Genomic DNA, 17,032 nt, shown 5'->3' with positions numbered 1-17,032 from the left:
TTACACTTGCATAGGCTTTACCTGTTCTTACCTATGTTAGTGTCTTTCAATATTTAACTTGTGCATATTTGGAAACACATCTAAAGCCCGCAGTTAGCAGGTACACCTCATGGAGAGCTTTGTTGATATAAAGAGCTCAGAGGTAGAATGTCAGAGTTTTGGTTTGTGTTTGAGAAATTATGATACTTGTATCTTGTCCAAAACCACACCATGACATGATGTATGTGAATTTTACTTTCAAACCAAACAAAACTTGACTCCTGTATTGCAAGTATATTGCAGAGTTTGGGTTGGTTTTGGTTTAGTTGTTGGCTTGGTTTTTTGTTTTTTTTTTTTTTGGTTTTTTTGTTTTGTTTTTTTTTTTTAACTTACCATTTTCTAGCTGATCCACCCAAGTAAAGGTAATTCCACCCAGATTGCTCTCACTAAACCTTAATAAAAATGTTCCTGGTGTCTTGTCTTTCAGCAGAATTCGTTCCTTTTCTTTGCTTACAAATCCCATTACGTACCTGAGGTATAAGAGGAAATCATGGGTTTACTTTTGGAAAAAAATACAGACTTCAATCTGTGCCATGTGTAGAATCATAGAAGAGCCTGGGTTGGAAGGGACTTTAAAGTTCACCTAGTTCCAAACCCCCTGGTGTGGACAGGGGCATCTTTCACGAGACCAGGTTGCTCAAAGCTATCCAGCCTGGCCTTGATCTGGCCAGACTTTATCCAGGTGTTCAAAACCTGGTTACAAAGCTTTATAAGGCTTGGGCACTATGACCACAGCTTTGTGTGATTTACACGTGGAGTATGGCGTTGAGCTCAAAGTACTATGAAGCCTGGTGAAATTTATCCCAGTACTCGATTGCATAGACAGAACTGAAGGGCAGATCTAAACCTGCATTTCTAAGAGATCCCACGTTGTTCCCCTTTGGCAGCAATTTCCAAGTTATGAATGGGAGAAGGGAGACAGAAGTGTTAAACTCATTGCAAATAGTCTTCTGCACAGCTAAAACTGAGATGAGTAAAGGACAGAGAAAATGTGGAGAGAGACCAATATACAACAGTTCCCTTGTTGCTCACCCATCAATCCAAAGGGGAAGAATATGTTTTTTAATCAAGTCCAGGATTGCTTCAAGCCAAACCCAAAAGGTAAAAGACTTCCCAGGCAAATGCTCCTAAGAGTTAGAAAACAACCACAAAAACAAAACAAAACCAACACACATGAGAGAAACATGAGAGTGATGTTACCCAACGTTCACATGACAGTTTCTTCTCAGTTTCTTAAGAATAAGTTACTTTGCTCAAGTGAGAATGACAATTTGAGCTGTGGTTTTGAGTAACATCTCTCTTTCAACCTGACAAAACCAACTGATTTTTAAGATATGTGTTGGAAGCACCTCATTTTTCAAGGAGAATAAAAATCCCATTTGTGGTTTCTTCCTAGTTATAAATTTATATTTTGAGTGAAAAGAAGATGAGAAAGCTGAACTTCCTTCCAAAGTTCTGTATGTTTTTAAATAATGTAGTTAATATGAATTAAACAAGCTTACCCTTCTTTATCAATGCATTCCCTGTTCCTCATCAAAGTTATTGCATATATTGACTGTCTTGAAATAATTTAGGTCAAGACTAAACATACGAAAAATCTTACTTATGCTTCATGAAAAATGTATTGCATGCTTTGGTAAGACTTTCAATTGACAGAAATATATAAGGCACACTGTAATGGCAGTTTCTGATATCTGTAGCACAATAGCTCAGTAGGTCCCTAATCCCAGCTTTATGCTTCTGGAAGTGTTCTTTTCCTAGTTATATTTTTACAAGGGATGTGATTGTGCTGAGGGGAAAGTCCCACATATGGCAAGTGGGAATCTTATCAGCAGCATCAGAGAAACAGAGATAGGCATGGCTGTGGGTGTTATGAGAAGTAAGAGTTTAGTTTTACTTTTGGAACAATACCTTGCAGAACTTTGCCCAGGACAGTTGATAATCATTGTAACTGACTTGCTGTCCTAAAAGAAAAAAAGAAAAATATAAAAAATAAAATTAAAACAAAAACCAAACAACAACAACAACAACCCCCCCCAAAACAAAACACAAACAAAAACCCCCACAAAAACCAAAAAAATCAAACCAAACAAAAAACCAACAACACAACAACAACACCCCCCCCCCCCCATGATGCATGTATTATTCTGAAGTTATGAAATAGATATTTCTTGATATCCGTATGGTTGGGTGGGCGGGTGAGGGAGAAGAACAGTACATCTAGACTTGGGGAGGGAGGGATAGAGGCATGCTAAGGGACTGTAGATCTGGTTTTCTGTATTCTTTTGAAGCAGGTGATAATAACTTTGGATATTTTTGCTTAAAGTAGCCCGTGACTTGGTGTTTGCAACAGTACGTGCTCAGCTTCAGTTTTTAGCCTAAATGTTACTTTTCAGCTTTCCCCAGGGCCTCTCTCTTCTGGAGCACACTTGTGTCTCAAAGTAGTCAATAGTACATCTTGCTGAAGTTACAGGGCCTCTCCTGTGCTGACACCAATGAAGCTTCTCTGGTGAGGTCCCAGAAATGAACAGACCCACAAGGACAAGTACTTAAAATGAAACAAACCCCAAACCAAACCTCATAAGCAAGCAAAAACACTTCCTTTTGATTTCAGATATACGAGATAATTGGTAAGGAAGCAAAACAACATCACAGTTCAGTGTGACTTTGATGCCCTCTTCCTTCAGTTGAGGAGCCTGGAAGTTTGAAAGTTGAATTCCTTTGTGATAAGAATAAGCTGACGTCTGCTTTTCTTTAGAGAAAAAAAATGTCATTGTGACATTTTTGACATCAGCTCTGGAAGTGGAGGTCATGCCGTCCTGGTTTTGGCTGGGGTAGTTAATTTTCTTCACAGTAGCCAGTGTGTTTTGGATTTGTGCTGAAAACAGTGTTGATAATACAGGCATGTCCTAGTTCTTGCCTAGCAGGGCTTACACAGAGTGAAGGATTCTCTGCCTCTCAACCCACCCCATGAGCAAAGGGGCTGGGAGTACTGAGAAGCTGGGAGAGGACACAGCGGGGACAGCTGATCCTAACTGGCCAAAGGGATAGTCTGCACCATATGGTGGCATGCTCAGCATGTAAACTTAGGGGTAAGAAGGAGGAAGGAGGGGATGTTTGGGGCGATGGCATCTGTTTTCCCAAGTAACTTCTTTGTATGATGAATCCAGCCATGATTTCCAGGCAGAACAATTGCCTGCAGATGGGAGGTAGTGAATGAATTCCTTGTTTGTCTGGTGTGCACATGTAGCTTTTGCTTTACCTGTTAAGCTGTCTTTGTCTTGACTCATGAGTTTTTTCACTTTACCCTTACAGTTCTCTCCCCATCTCACTCTGGGGGTGTGGCTGGCTGTGTGGGGCTTAGTTGCCAGCTGGTTCTAAACCACAACATGTGCTTAAAGCCCCTACCTGTAGCTACCAAATACAAGAACCCTAAAGCAAATAAAGTCTGTATATTTCTACACACGTACCCGTAAGCTTCTCTGCCAGCATGTTGAGCTGTTCAGAATTGAGTCCACGACCAACATATGATGAAAATTGCCAGCTCAGTACTTCTAAGAGCTGGCTTAAAGTGGCAGCAGGGGGGTTGTTGAAGAAAGACAAGTTCTGCAACAGAATGAATACTTTGTTTAGATAGCAATAATAAAATACATATCAGGCTGTAGGAGGCTGCAAGTGCTTGAGCAGAATCTGAAAGTGTTGAAAGGGATCTGTGTGTGGGGAAGCACTGAGGCAAACGTGTGTGGGCCCTCCTACCTGCAGGCACCCAGCAAGGTCCACTGGGGTGCCCAAGTAGGGTTGTAGGGTGAGACTCCTAGAGAGAGCTAGAGTCTCTGTGTGCATCTTGGATGCTAAAATACTTTGCTATGCCTCTGGTAGTGTCCTGTGTAAAGACTGTGAAAATATGCTTAAATCCTGTAAAAAAAAAAAAAAAAACCATATATTATCACTATATTTTAAGGTTTAGTGCACTAGTGCATGGAAACTTTAAACTATTACATAGTGATCTGGTGATGTGCTGTTGAATCATTTGGCTTATCTTAGTATTTAATTATTTTTTTTTAAATTGTACACACAATGGACATACTGAGGACTGCAAAAACTTCGGAGTATCAGAGAGTGATAATGCAGTCCAGCTGGCCTGCCACCATGGTAGACTGCCTGATCCTTTCCCTCCTCTGAGCATCTGTGTGACTGCACTAATCCCCAGCTGAAAGCCCGAGAGCCATTGACAGCACTATTCCACAGTCTGCAAATACAGTAACACTGACTGAATCTGAAATATGTGCTGAGACAGCTGGAGCCTTAGAAAGAAGGATTCTGCCTTTTCTCAGGGTTAGAGCCACTAGAAGTTGCCACTTAACATTGATAATCTTCTCCACAGAAAGCACAAGTTCCTATAAAATCCAGGGGGGAAAGCAGCACTTGAGTACGTTACAGATTCACCTATATGCCTGCTTTCATGACTTGGAGTTGTGCTGGTAGAATTATTTTCTAACAGGTCTAGTTTTAGTCAGCCACACCCAAGAAACATAAATTAAAACTAGACAAGTTAGAGAAGTTGTGGAGAAGGCCTGTCACCTTTCCTTAGCTCAAGAACTACTACTTTAGGCTACAAAAAGAAGGGTGCATGTGGTTTTCTATCTGGGCGGGGAAAGAAAGAGAATAACAGTAAAGTGTGACTTTGATAACAGTGTACGTGACAAAAATAAGGCCAGTTCAAGAGGGAAATACATCTTTTTTATACCCAATATGTTCAGTAGCCAAATAACAGAAATGTAGAAATGCAGGCAGTTGGTATTTGCATACCAAGGACCTACCTGAGGATCGTTGGTTGACAGATTGTACCAAATAATAGAGGCCCACGCGTTGGGCAGTTGGCTGACGTTGGAAATCATCACCACGGGCAAAGAGCTGGTCTGGTGGAGAGAATGAATGCCGCGTGTAAATGCTCCTGAGGAAAGTATTAGTGCTGTGCTTTGGTTTTTTAGCCTTTCCTTCTTCCCAAAGCATAGATTTCTTTTCCAGAAGCTCTGGAAACCTTGTGTCTGCTTGTGGTTACTGCTGAGGCCCTCACCGAGGGTAGGCAGACCTGTGGTGTGGCCCAACACAGTTGTACTTCTATAAACTGCTGGGAAATGCCTTTTTCTCCTGCCCCAGATAATCTTGTTCCGAATACTCACTTCCAAATTTATGGTCAATCCATAGAGGCAGACCTGTGTTTCAAAGCTGATGGAGTGCAGTTCCTCGGTCACCATGTGTGGGCCCTGAGGGAATAAGGAGTTTATAAAGCTGTGAGTGTACAGTTGGCATTTAACACTGTTTTAGTGATCCAGCTGCTGACGTTACACTTGGAAAGAAAACTCATATCAAATATATAAGCAGAACAGGAAAAGAAGGAAGTGAAGGAAACAATTTAGTTGTTTAACTCTTACATTAAATTAGTCCAGAAGTCTGGTGTTTTTCTGATGAATCTAAAAGAACCCTTTAACATTGTTAAAGCAGTACTTCTATACTTTCATTTTTTTTTTTTCTTTTTTTTTTTTTAATGGGACTTTTAAAAACAGATTTGCACACAAGAAGTTAACAGATAATTTTGAGTGTCTGAGAAAGGTTGTCTCCAACTTTCCTGTCCTAAAGTTTTCTTACTGATTGACAATTCGACTTTGAACGGGGATGTTCAACTTCAAGGAGAAACAAACTAGAAACAAAGCAAATAGCCACAGCTTTAGTGACAAATAGGTCTTCATCCTGGTTTGTTTTGGGTACCAGTTGAAAGACTAGAGGCCTAAATCATTAATCCAAAGCAAATCTGGTATTAAAACCCCAAGCTTTTCTTGGATGGAAAAAAAATTAAAATCTGTTTGTCATCACTGATTAAAGTTTGTAGTATAAGCGTTTGTTTTGATTACAAACCAGCATAGCTCTGTAAAGATCCAAATCTCTGCTCCTTAGGAAACAGATCTCATGAAATACATTTCCATCCCCAGAACTCAAAGTATAAAAATATATTTGTTCTTCTCCAGTTTTCTTTGTTGTTGGTCTTTCCCTCCCTGCATTTGTTTTGTCAGACTTTTAAAAAAAAAAAAAAAAAAAAAAACAAAATTGCAAATCAAAATACTTTCCCTGACTGGAATACCTGCTTTCAATCAATGTAAAACAAAAGTATTTCTTGGCAGAGGACCTTGTGGCCTTAGTCTTGCCATGGAGCACCTCCTCTAGGAGATATACAGGCCACTGCAATAAAAGATACTGAATAAATGAGAAACTGGGACCACAGGAGATCCTTAGGCATCTGAATAATAAATCTACCTTGCAAAGGGAAAATCCAGCTTAGACCTGAAGGCTTTTATGGGAAATACTCATCCATCAAAGGAGCTCAAAAATTTTAATACAGGTTGAATCAATCCAGCTTGACTTTCCTTTCTGACACAAAGCTGAAAAGGGTTGGTGAAATAACCCTTCTTTCCCCATTATGACTTTGCAGAAGCAAACTTTTCTCATGGAAAAATCATCTAGACAAAAAGGTACATCTGCATGTAAGGACAAATCTAAAATAGAGAACTTCCACTTTTTTTTTTTTTCTTTTTTTTTAAAGGAGGCCAGTTATATGTAACTACACTTTTAGCATACTGAATGTCCTATAACAAACCAAGTTTTGACATCATTATAGTTGCTGTTAACAAAGAAAATCCCAACTCCTGTTCTCCTAATAACCATTTTCACAGACTGACTTGACCAAGGAAAGACTTTCTTTGAGGAAATCAGCAGTGAACCAGGCCACAGTTCAGCTGTCCTAATTCTCCACAGCCCTATGATATCTTTATATAATTTTAAAGGCACAATGTATAGAAGTGAGAGGAAAATGCTGCCAAAACTGGAGTGCTAACATTTCTTAACCTACATTTTTGCATTTGCTTATTGTGGTGTCAGTGATTTTGTAAGCAGCAAAGTAACTGGGAGGTGAGCCTTGAGTTTCAGTCTTGCTCATTGGGTTGTGAGTTGAAATGTGTGTGAAACGGGCACATGTATCTTCTGCTTTGGGTTTTGGTCAAATTCTTCATGCTGATCACACCTTTTGCTTTGTACTGTAAGAATACTTGAAATAACTCTTGTGCTTCCATAACTACAGCTATTTGGGCTTGTCATATAACTGATTTTTTTTTTTTTTTTAAATTTAAATTTTTCTCCTTTTAATTTGCTAATACAACTTTACCCTCATTTATGCTGGTTTTAGTGCTCTTGTGCTATACAAAGAGTCACCACGAGAGGGGAACCTACGACCAGGCTGGGACAAGTATAAGTCGATTAAGCACATTTTTGGTCCTAGCTGAGGCGGCAAACCCCTTTGATGCAAAGATAATGACACCCTCACTTCAGCTGTGGACCCAACCAGCAGAACATATATTTAAAGGACCTTCCTGTAGGAAACAATTATTTCAACAAAAAACCCCTTTAAAATCTCATTTGTTTTGGGTTTTTTCCTTCAAAATGTAAATGACCAAAGAGGTAACCTTTGAGTGGAATGCACACATTTGGGTTATTACTCTCTACCTTCTATTGTAACTTTTTCAATATACAGACTTCAGGCATGCAATTACAATTTGAGTAGTTCCAAACAGTTCTCATTATACTTCTACTAACGTAATAATTGGGTCCTGTACTTGGTATATATCAAAATCTAACAACTCTTTGATTTAAATAAAATCAAATATGAAATACCTGTGAGAGTAAGCAAAAAGAACATGTAAAATAAATGCACAAACCTCATTTCCTTTGCTCCCAGCACTTGTTTTCATTTCTTTGGGTTGCTGTATAAAGCAAAGCAATATTTATGTATCAGAGAAACTATAGACAGAGGTACATATAAAGAACATAATTTACACCCAGGATGTTCTTAGTTATAGTAAGATTTTACTTGCAATATAAAAACGAAGTCTAATGAAGAATCTGACACTGCACCTTGAAAACTCTATTCAGTGAGGAGCCTTTTGATATTCTTAAAGAATTTTTAGGAAGCTAGGTTAATGTAACAAAGCATTAATTAGGGTGCTTGCCAAGTGTATCCCACAAAAAAAAAAAGCGCTAAAAACCATTGATCTCAATCTCCTTCTGCAAAACTATGCCGAGGCACTGCATCTGTGGTTAAGCCCCAAAAATACCACAGGCAGGGGAGCGTTAGTCAGAAGGCAGGACTCACTGGGCTCTCAGAGAGGCTACACAAGCATGCTCTAGTCTCTCACAAGGCTTTATCACAAGCCTTAATTTCCGATAGAATTTGTGCGTTCAGTTCTATCTCCCCTAGAAAATTGTGGTGTGGTTTAGGTTTTTTTGTTTGTTTGTTCTTTGTGTTGGGTTTGGTTTTTGTTGATGTTGTTGGTTTGGTGTTTTGGGGTTTTTTTTAAACCAAACTCAGTTTCTGTGAAGCTTTTTATTTCAGCATGTTTAGTCTTTCCTTTTCTGGTGGTAATTAGGATTCACTTTGTCATTTCTGTGAAAATACATAGACTTATTTTATGGAATGGATGACATGTGGAATGGTATAAAAGGGTTCTAGGAGTAATCTTTGTACAAGCAGAAGGAAAATGAGTGTGGCCTTGACAGTAATACATTTTATATTTCTCTACCAGAAGTACACAACAGTAAAGAAGTGTCAAACCTACCAAATGTCGAAATTCTACTGACAAGCTTCCGTTTGCAGACTCATCCATGTTCATGGCTTTCACATGTGTTCCACACAGAACAAATCTACGGTTACTGCGGAGGACACGACAGTTATGTACTCAAATGCCATTGTATTGGAAACATTTAATAAATGTTGTATTTTCTTGTCTTACCTTACGGTTGAAACATTCCTAAAGGACAAGAGGGGTGGGGGAGAGAAAAATGGATTGTGAATCAGTAAATATGTAAGACAGAACTTGTTCTGAGAAGCATATCTGAGATGGTAGATTTTGCCTACTCAAAGTTGGTTTGTATTGATCCTACAACTACAGTTTTTAAACTGAAAAACTGGAATTCATATTGTCCACTTAGACTTTTGCATCTGGCCATATGTAGGTAGTGTACTTTATCTTGCTATTTATTATCAGATGGCAGATGGCTTCTGAGAGAAACAGCCCTGGTTTCTCTCTTGCTCCCTCTTCACTGGGTGTTTTCCCTCTTTGTTGTGGGCCAACATCTACGTCCATGTGGTCAAGGTGTTTTTTCGGGGCTTGCAGAAGCACGATAAGCACAAGGAGGGAGGTGGCTGCTACCTAGGGCTGGGGATGGTGCATGGTGGGAGCTCAGAGATATTTCAAATCTAACTGTCCCATAAATGCAATACAGTTTAATTTCAAGTTTTTACATGATGCCGCTGTATCAGTCTTATGAATTTTTTCTAAGTCTCAAGACAAATCTTGAATGGACTTCTTGCCTCCAATTTGAAAACATCATTTAGACTTAGCAGCTTTGTTTTAAAAAAAGAAATCTCCCACATAAAAAAGAAGTGTTACTCTGATCTTTTAGCTAGTGGTTTTTCTTTAATTTTTTTTCTTTTCCTTTTAAAAATGGTTTTAAAATCAGGGTAGCCACTGAAAAAACCTGTGTTGTCTCTGTAGGGAGCAAGAGAATCTTCACTTTTAAGTTTCTTACTTGTCAATAGTTGCTTTCACTCTTATCTGGTAGTTCAGCTCTGGCAATTTAATTAGCAACCTTGAAAACAGAAAATGAGAGAGTGAATATTAACAGAATAAATGTCTCACCAGAAAACACTAGACTGGTTACTCCAGATTAAAGTATCAGAAATTATTATGATGTGGAAAGAGATTAGGCATCTAGGATTACAACACAATTTACAGGGCTGAATACTCAGAAAGAGGAGCTGGGCTGTTCCAGTGGTAGGTGCTTTACCCTCTCCCTAAGTGTGTGGAAAAGTTAGCATGTGTTTGAGGGAATGGCTGGAGGGACACCATAGTACTAATTAGGAAATGGATTTGCATCATCTCTGACTGCACCACAGATGTGTGTGTGCTTTCCTTCATGTACCTTTTCCCACCCCCAGCCCTCCATGAACTTTGTGCTGCGAGGTGGAAATGAAATGAGAGTTCCTCTCCAATCTTTGCTCTTTCAGGAAGTCAGGCGCGGAGCTTCTGGGAGAGAAATAACTTGTCTGTGATGCACCTGAGCCCCCAAAATGCAGCAGTTTCTCTTTCCTCTGTGCAGTAGTGGCTCTGAGTATTCTGATTTGGCTTGTATGATAAGGATCATTATTTACTCAGTTTGTAAAGCCATTAAAACAAGAATTCAATGCATTCAGAACCCTGAAGGTGCTGCCTTTAGCCACAATGTGCCTTTCCTCCTCGTGTTTTACTCTTTACTGCTGCTTGTTCTGCGTGACAGATTCTGTGGACTTTAATATCCCCATTCCAGAAATTTTCCCTGCAGTTGAATGGATCCCTAACTCAAGTTGGTCTGCTTTGCTTTTGAGTTTCTCCTAGGATAAAATACCGTACACGAATGAAGGAGTTTATATCAGCTTTTTTCCCTTACCTTAATTTAACAGTGAACTGTATTAAAGTTTTGAGAACCATTGGCCTCTGGGGGTGTGTTGGCATGCAGGGCTGCCTTTCAACCACGAAGGAGCTGTGTGAGAAGAAGTGAAACAAATAGATTTTTAGGAATATGTACGAACAAACAGATGGGAATTTTTTTGGGGGGGTGGGGGGAGGGGGCGGGGAGGTGGGGAAGGGAAAGAGGCTGGTATCTCTTAAAGACTTATTTCTCTACAGATGCTGAAGTGGGAGCTATGCATGTCAACTCTCAGTTCCCAAAATGATCCAGTGGTCTAACGTTCCCTTAAATTGTTCCCGCAGGAAACAGATATTTGGAATACATTGAAAATCACACCACATTCTATAGTTCTAAAATACAATGATTATAAAAGTCTTAGTCTTCCAAAATTTTATCAGAGCCATAGAACAAAGTATGAAAATACACTGAGCATGTCTCCAATGAAATTAAACTATCATAATTAAACTATAATTTCAATTTTTATACATATATATAGAGCAAACAATTGAGTCTTGTTTGCTTCCAGAGGCTCATTTGTGGCCTATCTCTAGTACAGCCTGGACAAAAGGCAAGAGAAATGATGCTAATATTTTATCTACTGATAGAAGGGTGACTTGGGAGGGCAGCAGGAAGCGTAGCTTGGGGGGACAGAGGAAAGAAAAGGAACGTTTACTTGAAAAGAAAAAAAAAAACCCCAAACACAAACACAAAACCTCATAACCTTTCTCAGCAGAATGTACATAACTCCTCCTAGAATAAGGGGATTTCTGGCATTCATTTAAGAGTCAGAACTTGATGACAAACACTTAAATGCTACCCATGAGAAGCTGCCTGGAACCTTCAGTTTCTGTGAGTTTTGATGACAGCTGTACATACTTATATTAGGAACCCGCTCCTTAAAATCCTCAGACGTTCAAACTTATTTCCTTTTTCTTAACAGCGTGTTCTCATTGTTGTACCAGCTGAGGTAAAATACGAGGAAAAGTACTTTGGCAGTGGCTTACGCACTTCCGGAAAAGGTTGTAGAGCAGAAAGTTGACTTTTTCCAGCAGCTGAGGTCTTTGCACAGGAATAGGGTCCCCATCGTAAGTCAGCCTGGTCAAGAGTTCATCCAGCTTTTCTAGCTGCCTTCTGACTTGAAAGAGACTCTCTGCCAACAGCGTAAAGCTACAGCAAGGCAAAGAATTAGTTTGCAGTCTTTCTTGTAAACACAAGAGCTACTGAAGTTCTTGCTTGGGGAAAATCAAAATCTGTGTTGAATTGTGCTTTCCAGCTTTGCCCAAACTCACATCCATTCATCTTTTGTTTACAGGAGTATATAAATACATTGGGCAAGTCACCTGCTTTATCTTCAAAGATAAATATTTTCACAACAACGCAACACTGTCTGTGACAGTTTGGAAGAAATATATACACGGTCCTGATGTTGTACATGCAGGGGTCTTGTGCCAACATTAATTATTTCCAACAGTTCAGGAGTTTTGCAAAATGTACTCTTCAAGAGGATAATATTTATATAGAATGAGCAAGTTAACAAGACTGAAGAAGTGTAAAAGCAGTAAGGAAAAATAAATCCAAAACCACTTGCTAATTTGCTAGTTCAATAGGGTATGTGTGTATAAAATTACATTTTAAAGCTATTTTTAGCAACTTTGTTGGAAAAAATAAGTACTTCGGTGAAAAAAAAGACATCTACACAAAAAAAGAAGAAGGAAAAAACCACTTCTTTTTTTTTCAGTCCTAAAATTTTCTTTGTCATTTTCTTCATTTTTTACTTCTTACTTTTTATTTCACCTTTTCCATATGAGAACTTTGATGGGAGAGTAAATAACCATGATGTTGACATTCTCTGGGTACACTATCTTTTAAACATAACGCTATTTTCTTTTTATTTGCAATCACTTCAGAGTTGCCACCACAGAGACTACTGCCATTCAATCCCTGCACACTGTGAAGCCTGAAGGAGTGAGTCAAAGCATAAAGCCTCTACCCAGCTCCTGCCTAGACACAACTCCCACTGCCTTCAATGACAAACACAGTCAGCACCATTTTTACTCAAGCAAAACTCCCAAGAGGGTCTCATGTATCTGCAGGAGCTGTCAAACCCAAAAATTAGTGACTGCCACGAGTCAGGCTGAGCAGTTCACCGTAGCGTTAATTCTGAATAGCGAATGTTGCTTTTAGTTAGCACCTTTTAGCTATTTACTCTCTTAGCTGCTGGTGAATTTGCTGCTGTTGCAGCTGATCTAAAGGAATGATCATTTCAAGTGCAGCAGACTTCCTGTGGTTTTCAGTGGAAACGCGAGGTCAGGGCAGGTTTACCAGTTCTGGAGCTGATCGAGCCCCCCGTGGAGGGGCCCCCCGATGCAGGCGATCTGCTGCCGTCTCTTCCAGTCCAGCAGCTCCTCGGTCAGCATGTTGCTCATCAGCATATCGATCTCATGGATCACGCGCCCAATTTTACTGAGCACTTCCTGGAAAATAGGAAAGGTGCCACTAACTGACCACAGGCAACAGCTGCGAAATTCACCAGCTATCATGAATCACTAAATACTTTTTCTTCAGTTATTCTGAAAGTAACCACGTTTAGTTCCTATTGCTTCAGTAACAGGATTCATCACCCATTCTACGTTAATCATGAATCTCTATGAACTCTTCTTCAGTAATTTTTTTTGTGGGGAGGGTAGGAGAGAAGAGTGTTACATTTTTTGTGGGCCTAGTATTTCCAAGATTTTAATGCTTGCAAGCTTACCAAGTTCAAAAAGTTCTGCTTTTGTTTTGCATCATATAAAATGCACTGTTGTTTTGTTTGCTTGATTTAATCATAGCCTCCCCTTCCCACCGTGGACTCAAACAAATTACTTCACTCTTAAGGTGTACAGAACCATATCCATGACCGAGCTTTTACTTAATTGCCAATTTCTTGACTTCTAGTCAAAATCACCCAGACCCACCCTAACATTTTGCAAATGTTTAACTCCTGTGAAATTTGTCTGCTCTTCTGAGATGAAAATTTAGAAAGGCACACATACGCATTTGAGTATTTGGTGTGGGAATAAGGGGAGAAAGCAGATTAACCACAAACGACAAAACATTGTCACTAACCTTTCTCTTGTAGTCTAAAGTATTGAGCATCGCCTGCAACGCCAACATTTCCTGTTTAATGAGGGCGCTGTTTTTGTCATTCTGCTCTGCAGGGGACGAAAAAAAAATCAGTACAAATACATGCGTGGGTGTGTGTGCCTCTTTATAAGGGGAGAAGAGGAAAAAAAACCATGACCAGAAATGAACTAGTGAAAAGATAAACTGTGGACATCAGCAGATTATGTAATAGCATATTTCATCTGAAATGACTAGCATTAGTAAAAGTTTAACATAAGGCTTTGTGGATCCTGTCTGTAGATGTGTATGTGAGGCAGGTAAAGGCAGAAAACATACAGATGACACCCAGAGTTCTCTAAATTTCTCATCCCTGTGCATACTCCTGTGTATTATGTACATCTGGCTTGGATCAGTGATGGATCTGTACGCACAAATATGCACGTGGTGTCAGCAGTTAGGCTAAAGCTCTTTGGACTCAATGTGAATTACAATGTCTGGCTGAGAGGCATTTGAAACAAAGTGTTCATTGCCAGGGGAATTTCAGCAGCCAGGAGCACTGACCACTGGGCATTTCCCCCTCTGTCTAACATTTGTCCTTCTCTGGATCATGCACTAGTTTCAAGAGTCCCCAAGCTCACCCCATGCTCTTTCACATGCAGCTCTTTCCCACCCTCCCTTTCCCCGACCTTCTGCATCTTTCATGCTACATTCAAAAAAGAAATCGGTGTCAACTGTGTGCCCGCTAAGCTCTGGATTGATGCCTTCCTATTGAGTTAGGGTAGATGCTTCAGTGGAGGCAGATAAGTAACCAGCACCAGCTCAGCCACAGCAATTGCTCCCACACACTGTAAGCTGGCTGTGCTGGAGTAGAGCAGTGAAATTTTAAGTCCTTGAAAGTCATTTATTGTCAGCATGTTTTATTTTGCAGCTTTCAGGTATCTGTGCGGTCAGAGTAATTATGATTGACCTGATGACCAGCAACTCATTAAGCAGTGACAACTCTTCTGATTGCTAGGTTGTATCCAGCCTTCAACATTTAGGATTGATGTGCTTAAGGACTCGGACGTCTCAAGCCCAGTATCTTTGCACGTTCAAAGGAAGATAATATAAAGATATCTGAGCAGACACAAGCAGACCCCAGTTTCTTTTCTGAAAGAGATCATGCAAGGACTATTGCCAGGTACAGATCTCAACCACCACAGGCCGGCCAAAGAGTGCTTACCAGCTGGTTATCACCACTGTGGTCAAAAAAGAACAGAAAGCTAAGTTAGAGGCGAGAAAAATCAGTTTTGCACAACTCTGGGAAATAAGAGTCTCTTCCACATTCTCCCAAAGGAGGGCCATGTAAAAGGTGTGGATATTGAAAAAGAGGCCCTTGAAATTAAGAAATGTATTCCTTTACATGCCATTAGGCAGTTTATCCATAGGAAATAACTACTGTCTTAACATGATCCTCTTTACTGTCTTAACTCCAAAAGAGTCATTATTTTCCAGGTCTATTACTTTATATAAACCAAAGATCAATTTTTATGTTTACATATATTATTTAAGTAATGCACAAAAAAACCCCCAAAAACCCTAATGCTGGAGTCTAGCTGCAGAATCAGCCATTTCCTAGGAAATCTAAAAATAATATAAAAACTCTTACCTAAGCTCTGTATTGTTTTATACCTGAAGTCAAATTCCTCTTGCAAGTCTTCCAAGTATTTCACATCTTGGTCAGTCATCTTTCCCAGGAAAGAAATGAAAAAATGCATAATGTGGTATTTTCCTTTCTTACCATTCGAAAACCCCTGAACAGTTCTGGGAACCCTTGTTCCTTTAAGCTTTAAAAAGTATGATTGAATAATAAATACACATTTATAGCTACAGTTTTATTTTACTTGTTTAGAAAGTCAAATATTATTCTCTATCCTGCAGATGACAGTGGTTGATTCAGCTTCATCCCTTCTTGTTTACTAGTGCAATGACACAGTGGGAAGTAGGAATGATTGTGTTAGCCTGAGCTAAACTGAAATTGTTAAGCCAATAATGCTACTCTCTTCTTGGAACTTTAAAGCAGGGCAAAGGGATAATTTTGCATTTACTTAAATGGAAATTGAATTGGGGCGTGCAAAGCCAACAAAGGTGGAGTCAGACACATGGCTAGAGATTTATTTACAGAATCTCTTAAGAATTTGGAGAAAGAAATGAAACACTTTTGCAGCTTTCTTTTCTGTAAAAAAATATTGAAGATATTTTCTAGTAACCAAACAATGATAATTCAAAAAACCTCATCAAAAGAAGGAAAATAAAACTGTAGGAAGTTATCTGTTGCACTTTGAAGGTCTATTTCTGTGCTGTTTACAGGAAGCCTTGATTTTGCCAACAACTCATAAACAATCCTTTTTAGTTCCCTAAGATGTGCACATTAAGTGTCTGTGAAAATACAGAAACTTGTTTGCTAAATGAGCCCACACACAATTAGCCATTTTGGTTTACTCTTTATTTTGGAGACTAAATTATATGTGTAAAGTATGAAATTACATGCACGAGGAGCTGGCTAATTTCTGTGTTCAACTTAATTACCTACTAAAAAAAAAAAAACCCTTCTATCTAGAAAATGTTCTCATTTTCACTGGTCCTTCAGGGGTGGCTGTGTTTCCCCACACAGGCAGAAGGAGCAGCATGACAGGCTGCTGCTTTGTCTGCTCTGCAACTCTTATCTTACAACTTCATGTGTAATTAGAGACCTAGTATTACATTCTTCCGAGACTAGTTTGTAAGGGTTTGATCTCTCTAACCCTTCTTCTCTGTGAAAGGAGACACTGATGAGGAAATGCTGCTAGGATCTCTTTCCAGTACACCAGAAGCATTACTCTTGAACAACATATGCACACGTATTTCAAATATAATTTCTGCATTGAGGCTGCTGCAAAACTGGAAGTGGGGCTGGGATAGCAAAAAAGCCATGGGTACTCTGAATCCTTGTCCTGCCTTGAACTGAATGGGCAGCTATTGTCTGAGCTTTCAAGGTCTCTGGGACATAGCTACAGGTTTGACTCAGCCCCGCTCTGCCCTGCAATGGCATGAGAAACTCCTGGAGAGTGGTTACCATCAGCTCCCAGTGTTCTTGTCCCCTCACGTCTCCAAACCACGTAATTACATCACGTAGCCTTCAGCTCCACAAAGATACATGACTCAGAGATCGTGAAGGTTAAGCTACTGCTGACCCAGCTAAAGGAGGTGAAGTTGCAAAAATACATTTTCTGAACCTCGCTTCTTTTTAGGGACTTTTTAGGTATGCTCTTAACTGCATTCAGGTGTCTGCCTGCAGCTCACATAGGGATGACTGGCA

General features: G+C 39.6%; 1 protein-coding gene across 1 annotated transcript in view; it reads right to left on the bottom strand.

The window, feature by feature from the left end:
• Nucleotides 1-17,032, bottom strand: part of STAT4 (signal transducer and activator of transcription 4) — a 39,109-nt gene that overhangs the window by 6,056 nt on the left and 16,021 nt on the right. Inside the window, exons 5-19 of the mRNA XM_040070521.2 lie at nt 15,344-15,422; nt 13,699-13,784; nt 12,916-13,067; nt 11,602-11,760; nt 10,573-10,665; nt 9,676-9,735; nt 8,877-8,894; nt 8,703-8,796; nt 7,806-7,850; nt 5,223-5,306; nt 4,860-4,958; nt 3,510-3,645; nt 1,951-2,003; nt 1,072-1,166; nt 373-509 (exon numbers count right to left, since the gene is read on the bottom strand). Coding sequence (XP_039926455.1) covers nt 373-509; nt 1,072-1,166; nt 1,951-2,003; nt 3,510-3,645; nt 4,860-4,958; nt 5,223-5,306; nt 7,806-7,850; nt 8,703-8,796; nt 8,877-8,894; nt 9,676-9,735; nt 10,573-10,665; nt 11,602-11,760; nt 12,916-13,067; nt 13,699-13,784; nt 15,344-15,422 — 1,390 coding nt within the window. The remainder of the gene's footprint in view (nt 1-372; nt 510-1,071; nt 1,167-1,950; nt 2,004-3,509; nt 3,646-4,859; nt 4,959-5,222; nt 5,307-7,805; nt 7,851-8,702; nt 8,797-8,876; nt 8,895-9,675; nt 9,736-10,572; nt 10,666-11,601; nt 11,761-12,915; nt 13,068-13,698; nt 13,785-15,343; nt 15,423-17,032) is intronic.

This window comes from Hirundo rustica, chromosome 7 (assembly GCF_015227805.2).
Source record: "Hirundo rustica isolate bHirRus1 chromosome 7, bHirRus1.pri.v3, whole genome shotgun sequence".
Lineage (NCBI taxonomy): Eukaryota > Metazoa > Chordata > Aves > Passeriformes > Hirundinidae > Hirundo > Hirundo rustica.
Note: the sequence above shows the minus strand (reverse complement) of the source record. Positions and strands in the feature narration are given on the sequence as shown.